Source organism: Dermacentor albipictus, chromosome 9 (assembly GCF_038994185.2).
Source record: "Dermacentor albipictus isolate Rhodes 1998 colony chromosome 9, USDA_Dalb.pri_finalv2, whole genome shotgun sequence".
Classification (NCBI taxonomy): domain Eukaryota; kingdom Metazoa; phylum Arthropoda; class Arachnida; order Ixodida; family Ixodidae; genus Dermacentor; species Dermacentor albipictus.
Window position 1 is genome coordinate 15,811,505 of NC_091829.1, and position 18,648 is coordinate 15,830,152.

Genomic DNA, 18,648 nt, shown 5'->3' on the forward strand with positions numbered 1-18,648 from the left:
CGACCCATAGAGACCACTGCGAGCGCCGCTTGCATGCCGCCAGGGCGAAGACTCGCGCCTGTCGTCTGCTACAGTTCGGGCTGCGTACGGGCACCTGCTGCAGTGTTTCCGCGGGCTCGTTCTCATTCTCTAGCTACGCCAGTAAACTTATGACGGTGCTCCCAAACGTATTTTACCGGTGTTCTCGCTCGTCAGAATCTATTGAAATGTTCTATTTCCTAAACAACGATATATATTTCTCAAAGGCAGCGTTACAGTGCCGGCCGATGGAGCACAGTAAGGCGCGGAGCGAGCATTTCATGCATGGTTCTACTCTCCGCCATGGCAGATCACGTGGTTAACAAAAGTACGAACGAGAAAGCATCGAGTATAACATCCTGCCTAAGAGAGCAGAGGCTAATGCTTGCTGCGGTGCAATAAGCACGCGACAAAAGCTCGCTACATTTAGCTCCTACAAAGTGAACAAGTAAACCGCTAAAGCTTGTTCACTCCTGACTACTATCGTTCTTGTTAAAACACTGAATTCTCGCATTTCTTGAGGGAAACGTTCAGCAGTAGGATAAGGACTGGCAATAACAATATTCTCTTGGCGCCGCTTGCTTTGTTTTATGCTCTTTGAACTGCTTCCGAAAATTAGGCCGTTCGTCGCCACTTTAGGCGACTAATTAAACAATTCAGGTACTGGCATGCAGTACACGAACAAAAACGTGCATCACAATTTTTTTACCTTTTCAGTACAAGGCGTTCACCTCAGTTCAGTGATTTACATGATTCTGTTGGTAGACGTTATTACAGGCCCTTTTCGGAAGAAAGGAACAGCTGCTCGGCCAAACTTAATTCTTGGTCGAGACACGTTTCTGAGTATGGCTGCCGCCAGGGACAAGTTGAAGCCTCATTCATCAGATTGACACATGTGAACATTCACTGAAAGAGATCGAAGTCAATTGAGCTCGTAGGAGAGTTGTGCTGCCTTCTTTATGCGACGGGTAAACGAGAAAGTGCTTCACGGACTGACAAAGCGAAGAGCTCTCAGTGTATGCATAAGCCGCGCAGGTTGGAGACAGTGTGCTGCATAGGGCAGTTTAGTTTTTCCTCTTCTAGGTAGCCTAGGCTGCGCTCTAGTGCCTGGCATGCACTCAGGCACTCCAATTGAGGCTGTAAAGGAGTGGCTTCATGGTTTCAATTCGATGTAGTGAACGAGTGAACAAGTGAACGAATGAACCAATTCGAGAGTAGTGGTGTTTGCGAGCAATACATGTCTCACGATAATTGCAGTCGGTCGATTTCATTAAGCGAGGAGCGAGCCATATCGTCGAATTAGGACTGCTACACGCTGCAATAATCATTGCAACGCTTTTAATGACTCGGTTTTCAGTCTCAACTTTGAATTTTCTTAGTGCCATTTTTCTTAAGGCATTCGTGACATTTATAGGTATTCGCGACCGCAGCCGTGCTAATAACCGTGGGCAATGTTCTTTTTTTTTTAATGCCTTTCTTGGAGTATGCTGAAAATACTAGCAAATATAATTCTCGCAAAATTTGCACCCAACTTTTCTTTTTGGGCATCATTTCAATGCTCCTATATATCAATAAAACAAATTACCAAAGCAAGAAGCAGGTTGCTGAAAGCTTCGTAGGCAATACATGCCTTCCACAGGAGTACTATATGGTCACACCAAATGTCAAAATTGATATTTTGTGTAAGATGCATTACGTGTCTGCTACAATTATGTAATAATGTAATGAGTATGCTATGGGCGACCCCTCAGGCAACAATTCACACGCTGTACTTGGAGAATTCTTGTTTCACAATAGTTACAGACAGACACGGCACATCTCTGCGTTACGAGATCAGCCTATGGACTATTACAGCTCTCCAGTGCTTGTGATACCCAAACCACAAATTTTCACGAGCTCTTCGATTTAACATATATAACCATACACTCTAAAAACAGTTGCACCCTTTGGGGTGTATATTTGTCCCACAACGATAATCGTCATCTGTCTTGCCCGCGTTTCCTTTCTTTAACGCTGCGAGCCCGGTACTTCCCAGTCATGAACGGCATGCGCGTTATCAGTGTGACATAGCATTCTCGACAGGAAAGTAGCGAGCGCCAGGTTTTCAAGAAAGGAAACGCAAGCAAGGCAGATGACGATTATTGTTGTGGGACAAATATACACCCCAAAGGTGGAAACTGTTTTTAGAGTGTAGTCGGTGTTTCAGTCGAAAGGAACAGAAACATCGCTCAGGAAAGCACATCTGGCACGCTGAATGCTCTCAGCATTCGTGACTCGAACAAGCACGCGGCCACCAATCGCGCTGGATTGAAAGGTGGGACCACCATCACCTAACTCACGAGTGGGCACCACCCCAAGCTTTCCCCGCTAATCGCTCCTGCCGAGAAGCCCCGTGCAAGGCTCATCGTGAAGCGCCACGTCTGGTCCGAGCGGAACAGACAGTAAACGTCCTTGTAAATCTATCTAATCTTCTTCGCTTTTTGGGGCAAACGCTGACGATTTCTCTTTGGTCCTCGTCTCAGGCGCCTTTGAAATGTAACACACGCCGCAGGCGACGCCCCTCACGACGCCGGTGTCATGAGACGCCTTCAGTGCAACACCAGACCTTGCTATCGCTTTCGATGCCTTTGGGCCAAACTCATTTCTTTTATCTTCTTGCTTCTTTTTTTTTCTCCTCCTAGGTCGTGACTATTGAGCCCCAGCCAGCACAAGCAAAGAAATTTCGTACAAGAACAAGCGATAAACATAGAAACTAGAAATAGAGACACGGTAGCACACGAGCACGCACTTGCTTACCCACTGCTCTAGTTAGTTCAATATCTTGCTATATCCCTTCGCGTTCAGCATATTATGACACCCGTTGTTTGAAAACTCTCAGGATTCCACTTATCTGCAGACGCGCTTGAAATTTTTTTGCACCAGCCAGCTATCGCGCGTCCCAAGTCAAACACTCCAAAAACAGCCAACAGGGCAGCCAGCCGTCGCAATGTGCCGTATCACACGAGTTCCAAGGGCGACTTCCTCGTCGCCACATGCGTGAAACCGAAGAGGATACTACTGTCACTGTAGGCACTCGAGCAGAGAGCGCCACTTGTAATCAAGAAATAGGAGCCCCCGCCGAGATTTAGGAAAAGTGACCTGCTCAAGTGAGCCTTCGATGGACGGATGTTATTTTGGCTGCTGGAAATCACATCCGAGGAGCGAACTGTCTTCTCTCTCCCTTACGCATCCCGCAGCCTCCAGTAGCCTCCACCACTTCTCTCCATTTCGGCGAATCCACGCGCCAAAGCACAGCTACCCTCCCTCTCACTCGCCCTAGCGAATGCATCCCAGTACTTAAGACCTCCGAAAAGCGTGCGGAGGCTCACAGCCCCGCTTGCAGTGGGCGTGAGCTGGGGAACTGCCACCATGAGAGTGCTATGGTTACTGCTGCTGGCTGCGGCCGCCTCCGGTGAGTAGATGTTACCCGGTTTTAGCCTGACTGCTAAGAAAAGTCCTCATAACAGCAGCGCACCTTGGCAGTATTTTAGGTGTTTGCCGTTTCTTACGATGTCGTTAAGTTAATCACACGAGAAATTCGTCTACGGCCACTGATAGCTCAGCACTTAATTTATAATGGCTGATTTCACGCTCTTGGCGTGAAATGTCAAGTCTACAGCGACCACCGAAGTGACGGCTATCGCTGGTCATGTGATAATAATTATAGAAGTTTATGCGGATGCCGTCATTGTAGCCATCAATAGGCACGAAACTTCTTTTGTACTTGTATTAATTTGTTTGTATTTTGTTCTTGTAATACTTGTATTAATGCTGATTATGTTCACGTTACATCCAAATAAATAAGCGAAATGCTACATGACACTCTGTAGACTTCCCGTTTACGTTATGCAGATGCGATGTTGGTGTTATAGATATGATAACATTCCTTGTTTTGAAAGAATGCGCGAGAAGAATCAAGTTGACTAAGGGTCTGTTTGAACAAACTGAACAATTTTTACCCAGCACATCGTGTATAGCAGGCCAGGCGATCAGCTCCTGTATCTCTGTCTCTCTCTCGATCGTCGCTGCTTCACAATCCAGCCCACAGCCATTCCCACCAGTCTCCTGACACAGAGATTCTGTTGGTATTTCGGTGCAGGCAGGAATGCAAATAGGGGTGTAAGCACGGGGAAATACATAAGGTAACGTTAGCAGTTTAGCACGACTACATTTCTCGTAAGGACGCAATAGATTGTACCGAATAATCAGGACGTTGGTAAATGTCCTACGGGCTGGCACTAAACTATGCGAATATAATAGTGACGTATATAAACAAGCGGTACTACGGACAAGTGTTTGCTCTCCAAGATCATCTACATTAATGTCGTAGCTGTCCTTCACTCTTTCGCTCTCTGTGCACACCTGTGTGAGGGACCCCCCGCTATGTCTACTCGACGAGACACTGACTGCAAAACTGCCGTAACAGGTAAAGAAGCTAGGTGCATATGATGCACATGAGTTACTGGAAATTAATATCGTTTCCAGAATCGGCCCCACGACGACTTTGCTTGCACGGCCTCCAAGATCGGCTCACGTTGCAACAACTCTTCCTTGTAAACATAACGCGCACTGGCATCAAGATCGGCCAACCAAATCGTCATTTTTGATTGTACAGTCTAAGGGATCGGCCCCGTTAAGCAATTCACTGTCAGCATGCACTTCCCAGATTACTTGGCGAGAAATCCTGCCACGCAATACAACCAGGAACTGGACAAAGAAGGCATCGGCTTAATGGCACAACTGCACATTACACAAATGAGTGCAACATTTTGAAGCAAATCCAACCGATCCAATAGTCGCTAATATAATCCATGCACCCGCAGTTCGTGTTTCGCAGTTCGTCAAGCAGTTGTGCTTGACACATTGCTAGGCTTACTTAGGACAGCGGCTGGAAACGATACACTGTCAACACACTTTCGGTACAGCTTTGGTTACAATAATGCATGTTTCAATGGCTATTGTGGCAGCTTAAGTTGGTAAGGCTCAATATCTTTGAAAAAGAAATGTGTAAGGTAAATCAATTGTCTTTTCGAACTTCCTCTGGTTAAGTGTTTAATTTTTTCTTTCCACATCATGATTACACTCTGTTCAAAATGCCTGAAGTGCGAGACATTAAGCAATGCAGGACATGGCGGAAGAGCAGTCTAGAAGCATCGGAAATAACTTACATTGAATAAAGGGAATGCATTGGCGACGTTTCTTTCTAACTTTTTATTTTTCAGGATTCACACTCTTTTCTCATCGAGATAATAATTTTTTCTTCTTTCTGGGGTTACTAGGCTTCGAGGTCGGCAAGGAGTATGTGTACGAGTACAAGGGAACGATGCATGTTCTTAACCCTGAGCAGCGGCATCAGTTGACCGGTCTTGGGTTCCGAAGCAAGGTCATCATGCAACCTAAGCCCGACCACACGCACTTCAAGGTAAACCAAAGGAAACTATCTGAAGAAAAAATACTACAATAATTATCACTAAATCGGCCAATGCTCGACTGCCACGATTTCTCCAAGCCGCGACTGCGACGACAGAAGTGCAATTCATTTGATCTCCTTAAACATTTGTCCTAAGTTGCTTGTTCATCGCTTCTAATCAGAGTTTTTTAGTTTCGCATGTTGCACACTTAGGGATTCGCCACTTCTCTTTTTGAATGCTACAAATTATTTTTCTATCTCCATCCCTTCAAAGCAGAATCTTACAGAGGCTAAGACAAATGTATGCAAGATATACTGCTTTGCGGCTACTAGGTGTTTCAGAACACATGAACCTCGTGCTACTTGAATAGCATTAGACATGTTGCACTGGAAGTATTTGTCAAACATTCACTGTCGCTTTTGGAAATGCAACAGTTCGAAGTCCCAAATTTTTTTATTTCAACAACTTACAAAGTGCAGAATTCTTATAGTTGATGAAGCAAGCACGTACGCAGTCGTCGAGACGGAAAATTCGGCAGACATTACTTTGAGAGAAAAGTGCTATTTACATTAGTGTTCTTGTTCTTTCTGATTTATAATAAGTCAAGTTCCTTTTTCTCTTTCAATGAAGCAATACAAATTAGCGGTCCTTACCGGTCATTCTTCTAGATCGTGAACTTCGAAGCGGACACGTTCAACTCGGACGAGATCGACCTAACTCATCATGAGTTCCACTACGCGTCGAATGAACATCTCCACGGCGCTCTCGAACATCCTTTTGCCGGCAAGTTCGACGAAGGAAAGGTACAGTATTCCTTTCGAAAAGATTATAACCACTGAAAAAACGGCGACCTTAGTGCCCCTTGCGAGTGTTGCGAGTGGTGCGTACACATGATTACAAAAGCAGAAGAAGAACAACAGTGGACGCGACCACGCAATACATTGTCCATCAATGCATCCCATGTATTTTGAGCACGAGTTCGTCCGCACAAACAAGCCTCTCCAGGCGTGGAGAACGTTCGTTTCAAGACCGTTAACCATGCAATACCCGTACACAGCTCCTATAGCAAGGACCATTATTAAAGCTTGTTCTCCTTTGCTTTCTGACCGTGGAGACCATATTTGTACAAAAAGAATGAACTTTTATTTGGCTTACAATTTAAAGAGTATAATAATGTAACAAATTGAATTTAGTTGGCTGAAAAAGCCACCACTGAATACTCTCTCCAGTGTATGAAATCTTCTATACGGGATATTTATTATGTTTCCCGTGCCTAAATCCTAAATCAGCATGTTGAGATATCAAAAGCTCAGCACAGCGTCTACAATACATTCGGCATTACATGTTTAACAATCAACTGAATTTCGGAACTCCAGAAGCGTCCGACAGGTTAGTTTACCAATACTAACTTAGTATTGCTCTTTCTTGTCCTCTAAAGGCGGTGAGTAGCGACTTGACGAGTCGCAAATTTACCACTAACTCGAACTAGCAGTTGCTCATAAAGTCAAGTGGTGCTGGAATACTATCTTAGAATATTAGTGTAGCGCATACAGACGACAACATTCGACGGCTCATTAGCAAACAGGCCCGGCCCTACTGTGCCTTTTACTCCCTTTGTCTTCCTTCTATTGTCCTCGTCTGTATGCGCTGCATTAGTGTTCCAGGATGACATTCCTTTTCAGATATCTGCAGCAGGATAGACACGGTACAGTTACCCTTATAACCACAACATTACGCCCTTGTCTGTGCGTTCCTGTGGCTTCTATTCTCCAAGCCTGCATGACCTCCATTACAATTCCAAGACAACACTCAGAGTAATTTGCTCGCGCTTGCTTTGCGCTGACTCCTGTCCATGTGTACCACTTTCTGCAGATCGTGGAGATTGCGATTGGCAAGAGCGAACCAATGTGGGTGAGGAACGTGAAAAAGGGCGTCCTGTCCCTTTTCCAACTGGACCTCGTCAAGGGACGCCACGAGCACCACGACGAGAAAGAGTACCACGTCAAAGAGGTAGGCCGGGGCAGTATAAAGCAAGCGTAGTGGTTCTCGAGCACGGTCCCCTATGCGAGACAAAGTGTACGATATCTTCAAATTCACATTCAAATTGTTTATTAATCCTTGAACAAACAATAGGAATGTGTCCAACACTGATGGGACCCGTAGGCATGGGTCATGGTTTCATGTCACTATGCATAATTTCCATATGAAACGAAGAACCAGTTTATACTTGAGCGCTGAGGCAACTTATAAGCTATATCGTCCTCTTGGCACTGATAGCACTGCACCGCAAGAAAGTAAAGGTCCAAGAACCTCAACTTTAACGTTGTGTAATGTTACTGAGAAAAAGTTCTAACTCAGCGAGGAGGCTGTTATTCATCTTGAAATTTCAGCGCGATAGATGAAAAGGAGACTGTGGGACACGTGCTGTAGTGTCAAGTGATGTTACTGTCCTGCTGGCTTGTTTTTGCGCTGAAATTTCAACGCACAATAGCCCCGTGAGCGTAGAATTACTCTGCTCCATATGCCAATACATTTACGAGCTAGCCTAGCAGCACGTGAGCAAGATATGCACGCCTCTGGTGACATACTTTCTGCTCCAATAAGTATTCTCCCTCAGGGTGTTTTTCTTGAAATCCTTGATCACGTACACCGTCTTACGCGCATGACCTAGGAACGCGATAATTCAACAAGAAAGGGTGTTCTCGTTCCTCGCAAATTTCACTAGTAGCCTGCTAGCCTTTCGAGCCTAAGGAGCGTGGGGAAGAGCATACCGGTTCCTGGCCCCCGGAGCACTCGTACATTTGTCAGAGTGTTGAAACGTGTTTTTGGACCTGAACGTAAGAATTATTGCTGTACCTCCCAAGTAGTGTGCGTTGCAACCCACTTAACAAACTAATCTAGCCTAATCGCTGCAATTATCCACGTGCAAAGGTTCACTCGCGCTACTAAATGCACAAAGATTAATTGACAACAGGTTCGATTAATGCGAAAACAGTCATGTTTCTTTCGGCGTTGAGGAAATTCAATAGAACACTGCCTTCTTTGATGAATAAATGAATCACTGAGCTTCGTTGCAGCCTTGAGGGCGCTTACGGTGCACAAATTTCATGATAATCGTAAACGTTAACTTAAAGAGATACGCAATATGCATATCTAGGTATTTGTTATTCCATTCATTATCCTTGCTGCCATAGCGCGTTTCTTTCCCCGTTCCTCAATTACCTTCAACTACATTCAGTGAAGATCAAAACCGTATCTATGGGATGAAAATTTCAGTATCCCCATGTAGCGTGATTTCAGTGGTACAATACACATTTAGTGATGTAAGTTCACCTTTACTCGCATTCCCACAATGTTGGATTACTGATATACCTCTGATTAAAAGGACATAATCCCGCCCAGTGACACGATGAAAATGGGAGACACGGACATGCGTCACGTATGTGTATGTGTCATTCGTCGTGTTTGTGGCACTACACCGCTTTATGTTTTTGGACAAGCACCAACTTGCCCAACAACATGTCCAACTCGAATCAAAAGGCACCGCTTCAAGAACATTACCGCAGGTGAGCTTGTACTTATCGGACCCGAAACAATGCGAAAAACGCTGCAAAGCAAGAACGCGTAAGGCAAAGTGCTTTTTAGTTCGAGTTCTTGATTTGTCCCCTTCTTTCGCACTGTTTTGAAACCTGCCGTTGCGGTTGTTCAGCCATCAAAACATAGCATGCATCTACAATCGTGGATGCGCGAGAATCGAGTAGCAGTGCTTTCAGTTATTAGCTGTAAAAAAAAGAACGTAAGAAGGCGTAACATCAAATGAAAGAGAATTGGGTAATTGAGCAGTGTGACCAGAAAAATGGACAGGTAAAGTTATAATAACTAATAAGAAGACTGACAGTTAATATTATAATGAGAAGAATTTAGAGTAATTAAAGGAAGTGCAATAAGGAAAGCAGGAAGTAGCATAGTATACGTTTTGTTGCTTGCATAAAATCAGTCACTCGGTCAAACACGTCCCTGAGACGGAAACCACGTACCGAGACACCGAAAGAGAGTAGTACTTCAGTACTTAGGTTCAGACCGTTTCTTAAGCTACGCTCCAAGAAGTCTTGAATCAAACGGGCTTGTAGTAAAACATAATGACCAATAGTTGCAATTTTCCGTCTGAATTGTCAGAGGGGCGATATCGTCAGACTAGACATGAGTAAGTATAGCGTTGGATAGCATCATATTTCTATTCTTTCTCCGACTATTTTCATCCTCTTCAAGCGAAGACATCTGATTATGATATTAAATATGGCACATACTCACAATGAGGAATACGTCATTAGTGGCTCTAGAAAATATAACTCGGAAAGAAACAGTGCATAATGAGAAATTAGACGAAACAAATGGACACATATATAAAAGAAGAGTAACCGAGATGATGCATTAAACAACTGAGACCAAAATGGTATGGATGAATAATAGTAGGGACTGTAAAAAAGGAATGTAATGTTACTAACCTTGTTCAGTTTTCAGGATGTCACACAGAATGTCAAACACATCCCTGTTAAATTGCTAGCCTGCTTATGCTTTTTTTTTCTAATGCTTATGCTTCGGTGCAATATGGATTCCTACAGGATGGCCTGCATGGCCCTTGCGAGACCCTGTACGTCGTCCACGAAGAAGAGCATGGCTACCTTGAGGTGACCAAGGTTAAGAACCTGGAGAAGTGCGACTACCACCACATTGCCAAGATAGGCGTGAAGGTTGCCAAGAATTGTCTCAAGTGCCATGCGGAAGAACCGGTGAGTAAAACGTCAGCTGTGCGTAGGTAGACGAGGAGTTCGTCTTGAACAAGCGTGTTCCAAGGAATAAGGAAAGTCCAAATGGATTTGCAAATAAAACAAGCGCCACATAGGGCAGCGCAACAAACTGGTTTAACTGGCAAGTCGTTCTTTAGAATAAACTTCTGGAGACTTTCATGCCAAATCTGCGATCCGAATATGAGGTACACCGCAATCGAGTTCTCCAGGGTAATTCTGACCACCTGGAGATTTTTCACCGTTCATCTGAATCAATGTACGCGACCTTTTGTCAAAATAAAAATTTCGCTGTAATATCAAGAACACGCGCAACTTGAGGCTATGCTATTACCTATTTTCGCTAATTCCATCGGATCACTCTGCAAAAGTTTTTAAAAGTAGAGACAAAGGAAATAAATTAGTTTGACGAAAATGCTTATAATGAAAGCGATCTCCAAAGTTTGGATATACTCCATTCAAAGTACGGGTTTAGCAGGTTTTGCAAATAAACGAACGCCTTAAAAGCGTAATCGTAATCCTTCGTAGTATTGGAGAACATCTTATTAAACCCAGTGCCCTCACTCGAAGCAGCTTTCTTCTTTCTTTCACTAGTATACGAGACGTCGGTGATGGCTAAAATGGTCAATATGGTAGTGCTTACGTGTCTCTCTCTCTCTCTCTCGTTTCAGCACCCGTACTCCTCAACATCTGAGGTGTATTACGAACTCAAGGGGACGGCGCAGCATTATGAGATTGCTCATGCCTGGGCTGAGTCTGGATACCTGTTCAAGCCTAACGGCGAGGGCAAGAAGATTCACGTGAAACTGAAGTAAGCATAGCTGGAGAGAAACAAGATCCGTCGCAAACGCATGCAAATCTGAGCAACTGATAGATCATAGGCAGCAAAGGCCTAAAGGCGACTCCTAAAACTGCTTGGAACGCACTAGGAATCTTTTTGGCGAATCTTTTTAGTGATGATTCATCACCGATCACCGACGTAGCAAGCATTCGTACGCGCACGTATGATGACTCTATACCAATGCCACTTGTGCGTTCACAGTGACGCTTTGCTCATACGGTCACTTCGGATCGCCAACGTTGATTGCGCTGCTGGCTGTCTATTTGGCAGCATGGCCGTACAATCTAACTGACCCCCAACTGAGGCTGGCATAATGCGACATTTGCTATTATTATTATTATTATTATTATTATTATTATTATTATTATTATTATTATTATTATTATTATTATTATTATTATTATTATTATTATTATTATTATTATTATTATTTGCTGTCAATGAGTGTTTTGCTGTTGGCTAAATAGAGGGTGTCGTGTTTTCGTGTGAGCTGTACGCAAGCTAAACGTTATTTATCTAAACGTTAGCTAAACGGGTTGCGTTGTTGTGACAGGGCGAGCACACCGCCGCACGAAAAAACCTGCGAAAGTGAAAAAAAAAGTATGACTCGCGAAGGGTTCTCTTACGTGGGGTAGGTGCTTTTCGAATAAACAGTCTAAAGATAAGAAGCGGCTTTATAACAGCGAACGTAATTCTTAGTGCGTGCTACGTTTCTTTTACGGCATCCTGCTTGTCATCACCAAGAGTGAGTCTTCTAACGCAATTCTTCACCCAGCGTAAGCCGTCAAAGGCGTAAGTCTTCCACAACCCCACTCAACGCGCTTCTTCATCCACCTTAACCGTCCAACTTGCGGGAAGCTTCAACCACCGTAAGACGACGGAAAGTAGAAAGCAAGTATTGTTATGAGTTAACAGTACAGCAAGCGTTTCGTATGTGGGCAGAATGCTTGCGTTTTCAGCCTCCGCTAGAGCCAATTGTTGCAGGGAAAAACACGTGTTTTAATGCACAGAGAACCAGTACTGAGGACGCACGTAACCAGAAATAGGAAAGACAGATCTGTACTTGCAACTGCTCTTACTGAACGTCAAATGCGTCAACACGTGCGCAGATCATAAGCGTAAGGCCTCCACTGTGTAGCTATACCGTTATCCAGAACAGACGCCGCTACAGGGCTTCGTTCGCTTGCACGTGAACTGGCACACTCACAGTGGACCTCCGCGGAAGTTACCAAGGCTCGTCTCCACAACTTGGATACCGGTGTATGGCTACGTGTTCCTTCAGGACTATCTAGTGCTGACGAGACGTTTCCGTGCCGTTGTGGCCTGGCGTGGCCTTCACGAATGCTTACTGATTTCGGATCGTAATGCCCAACAGCCCTACATGCGATAACTGTGGATGGGAAAACAATCGCCCACCTTCTCTGCAAGTGTTTCCGCTTCAGTGCGCCCAGGAAAGAACTTTCACGAGTGTTAGATGGTCTTGTCAAACGACCTTTGTCGGAGGAAAAACTCCTGGGACACTGGCCGACATCGTCCTCAGCACAGAAGGGTTTAAAAGTGTTATCGGGCTTCTTGCGGACGACTGGTATTAAAGAAAAACTTGAAGCAGTGCCGTATTCTCCTTCCCTTTCCCTTCTTTTTCTTTCGCGTTTCTTTCCTTATTTGTTGCCCCTCTTCTATATTATACTTTATTCCCCCTTTTTCCCCCTGACAACCGGTTTCCCAGCACAGGGTAACCAACCGGTCTGAGAACAGACTAACCTCCCTGTCTTTCAGTCTATTAGTGCTTCCTTCCTTCCTACGTTATGTGTACATAACCTTGCGAAGAGGTAAATATGTCATGAAAATCATACTTTTTACCGATGTTAATGGACTGTGACGGCAAACTAAAGGGGTTAACTTGTGTGTGCATTAAAGTTACTAGTTGTTATTCAATGAAAGCATAGCTGTAGGCCCGACGCCTAGTCGCGTGTTCGTGGTTACGTCTGTCCTGTCTGCCGAGCTCATGGATTTACATAAAATGCAATACTTTGCAACTGGCCGTGACGGATTAGGGTTCAATAGCTGTGTTGCGTGTTTCACGCTTCAATGCGCAACGTTCTGACTAACCACGCGCATCTGCAGTCGCACCCTGGACCTCCTGGAAGAGCACGCCGCCACCACAGAGACTGCACTTGCCGGGGACGTCGAGAAGGAGCACTCACTGGCCCAGGAGTTCCCCACGACTAGCGATCTGAAGACCCACGAGGAGCTCTTGCACCCCAACGCTGCTCAGAAGCACTTCGATATTAAGACCAACTTGCAAAAAGTGAGCTCACCCTTAACGTATGCGAATACGTGCTCGGATCTCGCTCACATTTCGCCAAATTTATATTCCGCGAGAAGGAAATAAGTCAGTCCATGTAGAAACACAGTGACAGTTACCGCTTTAAAAGATAGACAGAGGAAGCCCACCTCCTCAAAGTGAAGAAAGAGAGAGAGAGCTCGACCGCACGACGACGATCGACTAGATCGGTAGCGACGGCTGAAAACCACCAGTTCTTTTCGAATAGCGCAGTTGGGGAAGAATTTCTCACATTCGAGTTTAAAAAGAAATCCTGCATCAGATCGACTGATAGAGTTCCTCTTGCTAATCGTTGTGGCCAGGACAAGGCAACTGTCTGTGTTTTCTATATATGCGTAGGTTAGCAGTGCACCCTTAAGGCTGGATTAAGCTCTCGTTTCTTTTCGCTTTTATACTTCCTTGCTTTACCACCTGACTTCGGGCCCGTATTTTTTCCAGTGTCCGTTTTCCAAGCTATTACAAATCTATCGTTTATGTGGGTCTCTAAGTTAAATACTGGAATTCAGTCGAAACATTAAGTCAAGCCCATTACCTTGCAAAGAAGGAAAGGGGCTCCAAGTTAGTTTCGCAGTTGGTAAGTTTGCAAATACCTCATGCTCGGAGCCGTCCATGAAACATGCTTTTTAAAACAGGGCTTTGAATTTAGTTACACAATCACTGAGCTCAGAAACAGCATGCTCTCTCTATTGGTACCTTGAAGCGTTTGAAATCGCTAGTGATAATGACTTACCAAGGGTGAAACTTTGCGCGCAATTTCTAGTGCCTGTATCGTACCTCTGAAACAACATGTGTGCGGCAGACATTCCCGGACTGTGTTTTCACCGGACCATTTCCATAGAACCTGTTGTCCTTAACGTCGACAGATCTGCTTGTTTTATTTGGGTATTACCTACTGCAACAAAAAAAATACTACTAGCTATATTTTATCCTATACCATTACCCAGAGAAAAGGGATAGGACTCGTCAGCACACGATAACTATTTTAATATCAGTAAAAAGAAGTGTCAATTCCTGACCTGCCCACGTGACCAGGTGTCAGAAACGTTAAAACCCGTTTACGGATTCGTCCGGGCTGCCTAAAGTTCTCGTATTTCAAAAAAAAAAATAATATAGTCAAAGAGTAGACTAACACAACTCGCTCTAATGGCTACCGCTATTGTGCAGTTTGCGGAAGGCCTCCACCAGCTGGCGGAACTGGAGTACACGGACGATGACATCAAGGAGATCGACAACAAGGCGAGCGGTAGCCAGCTCTTCCTTGCCCTGTTCCGTTCTTTCAGCGGCTTCGACTACGACGAGGTCCACGCAATATACCAGAACCACGTGCAAGCTGCACCGGCTGAAGCCAAGGACAGCATCCTGTGAGTGCCCACATCTTATCCCGCTTCTGTAAAACACAAGGAATGCTTATGAAGCACGTTTCAGGGACGACCATCTAATCATTAAATAAAGCCTGTTCGAGACGCGATTTGCAGGAGAAGTTTCGCATGAGAGCACGTGAAATTTACTCCCCGTGGGCGCGCTTTCAGAAAATTCGGAAGTTTGATAGTTTGAAAAGTTCAGAAGTGGGGGAACGTCGCGCTGACCTTTGAGCAAACTTGATGGAACGAGTCTCTCGCGTCTCCACCGTGTTTCGCAGTCACGCGTTCCTGGACCTCCTCGCCGCTTCCGGCAACAACCCTCACGTCACCTTCGGCCTGAACCTGATCAAGAATAACGAGATAACCGCAAAGGACGCCCGCCGCTTCTACGGGCAACTCCACCTGAACCTGAAGGAAGTCAGCACTGCCATGATCCACGAAATTGCCGTAAGTGCAAATTGAGTACTGATCGCCATCACATCAAGAGCATATCACGCCGCTGAACTGCATGTCGCCCTCGGGACATAAGTTTTCGGTTTACGTGTGAAAGCAAAGTCAAGAGCAAAGTCAGCGGAACGCTTGCTTGATCCGATGCCTTTAGGTATCGTGTGCTCTCCTGCTAAATTATATCAGCTAGATAATGGCGCCCGTAAATTCAGCTTTTTTCTATTTGTTCTTCACATTGGTGCCTATGTGCCTATGACGTTCTGTTGCTGTCTACAAGTACGCGTGTTTTATTTCTAGCGAAGGAGCCAGTGGTATACATTGGGAAGATACACTCTAAAGAAGGTTTGCACCCTTTAGGGCTTATCTCGTCCCGATGTAATGTTCAACTTTCTTGCACGGCTTTGCTGTCTTTAACGCCGCACGCCCTGGTACCCGTAACTTCCAAGTCACAAAATGCATGCTTCTTTTCAGAGTGGCACAGTATTCTCGACAGGAATGCAGTGAGCGCCGAGTTTTCATGAAATTAAATGCAAGTAACACACATTATGATAATTGTTTGGGACATATAGGCCCTAATGGGCACAAGCTGTACTTAGAATGGGATGCGAATGAGCAGTTGCACTCAAATGCCACCTAAAATTCGAGAAACAACCGCCGTGGTTGCTCAGTGGATAAGGTTTTGGGCTGCTGAGCACGAGGTCTCGGGATTGAATCCCGGACACGGTGGGTACATTTCGATGGGGGTGAAATGCGAAAACACCCATGTACTTAGATTTAGGTGCACGTAAAGAGCTCCACTGCGGCGTGCCTCATAATCAGAAAGTGGTTTTGGCACGTAAAACACCATAATTTAACATTCGAGAAACAAGGGCAGGTCAAAACTAATGTGCGGCCCGTTCACTATAAAATCCCTGATATAATCAAACTGCATTTCGAAAGCGCAAGCCTAATAAGAATAATATTAAGAGATATATACCTTAATTAGTTACGAATAATTGCATTTTGATTTGAAGCTCAAAACATGCACCGAATACACACACGCATGCTGTGTATTAAACCACTGCGCGCCAAGTGGGCCAAGCGGATAAAAAAAGAGGAGCAAATTTCAACATTACGTTAAAGGGGCCGTAAACCACGTTTCCGGCTTGGTGAAAATAAGCACGTTTCGCGCATAGCAAACGTTGGTGTGAACATCTCACTGAAGTTTTGCAGTCATGCGTAGCATGCGGAGCTCGTAAGTGGAGCACGAAGTCACCTTTCACCCAACAGATTATGGATGCACCTCGCTCTTTTCTGGACGCTTCATTTCGTAATAAAGCGGATTCCTAAACGCGGCTTCTATTGTCCAACAGCGGACGTTAGTCAAGAAGAGTGTTTCCATGAGTGTACTTCTTCGTACTATTATTGTGTATATTTGTTAACGAAGTTTAATGAACAACCAGAAGTAAGCAAGAATCTCCTTTCTAATTTCGATAATGGCGTACTTCCGGAAGAAGCCCAATATTGTCTGCTCACGCTCGGCCGGGGTCACCCGCAGTAGAATCAAACTTTCTGCACACTGCTTATCAGTGTCCTACCCTTCGGGGTCTCGCTAATTTCGCCTAGTTTTGAGCGCTTAACTAGCCTCGAACCACGCCAAACGTAGGGCCACGCGCCACGCAAGCTTGCCAGCGCACGCTCATTTTATGCGCATGCTCAATCAGCGCACGCTCAATCATTTATGCAGTTGATAATTAAAGGATATGTGTTAAAGAGTGTAACTATTTGGTTGTCTGTGATCTGAGTACCATAGTTTGTGCGTGACTTCGACCAAACCATAGATACAGTGCACAAGTTATGGGTAAGGTTCCTGTTTAAGTATTTAAAGGAGAAGGATATGAAATCCTGCTTAATGTTATGAAAAATAAGTACAGCCAATGAGAAACTGTAAAGCTGATAGTACGGCAGTACCTTAACTGCGTCGTACAGGGATTCTTCAGCTCAGTTCTTCAGTTCAGGGACGCCCTGAACTGAAGCGAGAAAAGGCGGTCGGAATCTGATTTGTTACATGTGCCCCAAACTAGCTGACAGCACATAAAATAGGTATGAACTACGGAAAAATAAATCTACTTTCTCAAACGCAGAGGTAAAAAAATATTTTACTCGTAGCAACAAACCAATAGACCTAGATGCTTTCAGACGAACCTGATCCACGTGATCCGTCCTTGTTCAGTCATATTTGAAACAGACGCCCAGGAAGCCTCAAGAATTGGCTGGCAATAGATTGGTATTAGAGATCTGTAGTTGGACTTGATGATTCAAGGGGTTGTTCTTGGGGCGGAAAATAATATATTGTGATTTCTTTACATTTTATTCGAGTTCGTTGCTATTTTACCAGATCTGTAACTGACTCAGCCACTTATTTGCATGTTGCTCAAGTGTGGCTAGATTCGGATCAGAAAAGAAGATATTAGTGTCATCCGCGTAAATAATAATATAGGGTGCCCGAGGGATGTTAATGAGGTCATTGATAAATAAATAACAAAGGCCCAAGAATACATCCTTGTGGCACACTTACTGCAATGATGGCACACCTACAGTAAATTTGCTCCGTGCATCCTCCCACGTGCTCTCAGTTCCAACATTCTCCCTTTTTCTATCCCCTTTCTGTTAACCCCAGTGCAGGGTAGCAAACCGGGCGCTCGTCCGGTTGGCCTCCCCGCCATTCCTCTCCTTTCTTTCTCTCTCGTCTGATGGCGTGCTGTAGGCGCGAAAAACGATAGTGGCGTCTACGTTAACATCCAAGATCAAATTTGAACTGCGCGCCATGGTGACGTTGAGTAGGCGAAGCGTTGTGGGCACACCCCACTTCGCCGTAGCATTCGCAGTGCAAGGCATTGAAGAAGGAACAGAAGCACCACGAAGGGCCGTGTTTGATTGCCAATGACTCCGCATCTGCTGAACGCATTGAAATACTTTTTGCGGCAAAGTATTTCTAGAATCGCCCATATTACCTTCAAAAGCACCTGTGCACTTCGATTCAGGGAGCCTTTAAAGCTTTAAAGGTCTTTCGTCTCTCCAGTAATTTCTGCATAGACTGACGCTACACAGAAACGTTATTTAGCATTTTCTTAGCATGATTCATGCCTAGCCATTACCAGAAAATGTAACGCAGCGAATCACTGCAAAAAAAAAGAAAAAATACAGCATTATGCACTGGTTCATTCGTGCAAAGAACGTGTACACGCTTAGTTTATGTTATGTACGATGTTCGCTGGAGTGTATCCTTCTCCTCTCTCTGCCTGCCTTCCTCAGGTTTGCGTTTGTTAATGCTTCGAGTTCTTTTCACGTGTTCGGGTTTGTCGGCACTCAGGCTGAGCGAATGCTGGCAGATACAATTCCA

The 18,648-nt window shown here is 44.8% G+C and overlaps 1 protein-coding gene and 1 long non-coding RNA gene across 2 annotated transcripts in view; one reads left to right on the forward strand and one right to left on the reverse strand.

The window, feature by feature from the left end:
- Nucleotides 1-18,648, reverse strand: part of LOC135903673 (uncharacterized) — a 222,405-nt gene that overhangs the window by 194,860 nt on the left and 8,897 nt on the right. The gene's annotated exons all lie outside the window — the stretch shown is intronic.
- LOC135903669 (vitellogenin-6-like) overlaps nucleotides 3,312-18,648 on the forward strand; it is a 43,225-nt gene continuing 27,888 nt past the window's right edge. The window contains exons 1-9 of the mRNA XM_065433993.1: nucleotides 3,312-3,469; nucleotides 5,337-5,479; nucleotides 6,137-6,271; nucleotides 7,341-7,478; nucleotides 10,091-10,258; nucleotides 10,945-11,084; nucleotides 13,239-13,422; nucleotides 14,623-14,819; nucleotides 15,098-15,266. Coding sequence (XP_065290065.1) covers nucleotides 3,427-3,469; nucleotides 5,337-5,479; nucleotides 6,137-6,271; nucleotides 7,341-7,478; nucleotides 10,091-10,258; nucleotides 10,945-11,084; nucleotides 13,239-13,422; nucleotides 14,623-14,819; nucleotides 15,098-15,266 — 1,317 coding nt within the window. The 5' untranslated portion in view covers nucleotides 3,312-3,426. The remainder of the gene's footprint in view (nucleotides 3,470-5,336; nucleotides 5,480-6,136; nucleotides 6,272-7,340; nucleotides 7,479-10,090; nucleotides 10,259-10,944; nucleotides 11,085-13,238; nucleotides 13,423-14,622; nucleotides 14,820-15,097; nucleotides 15,267-18,648) is intronic.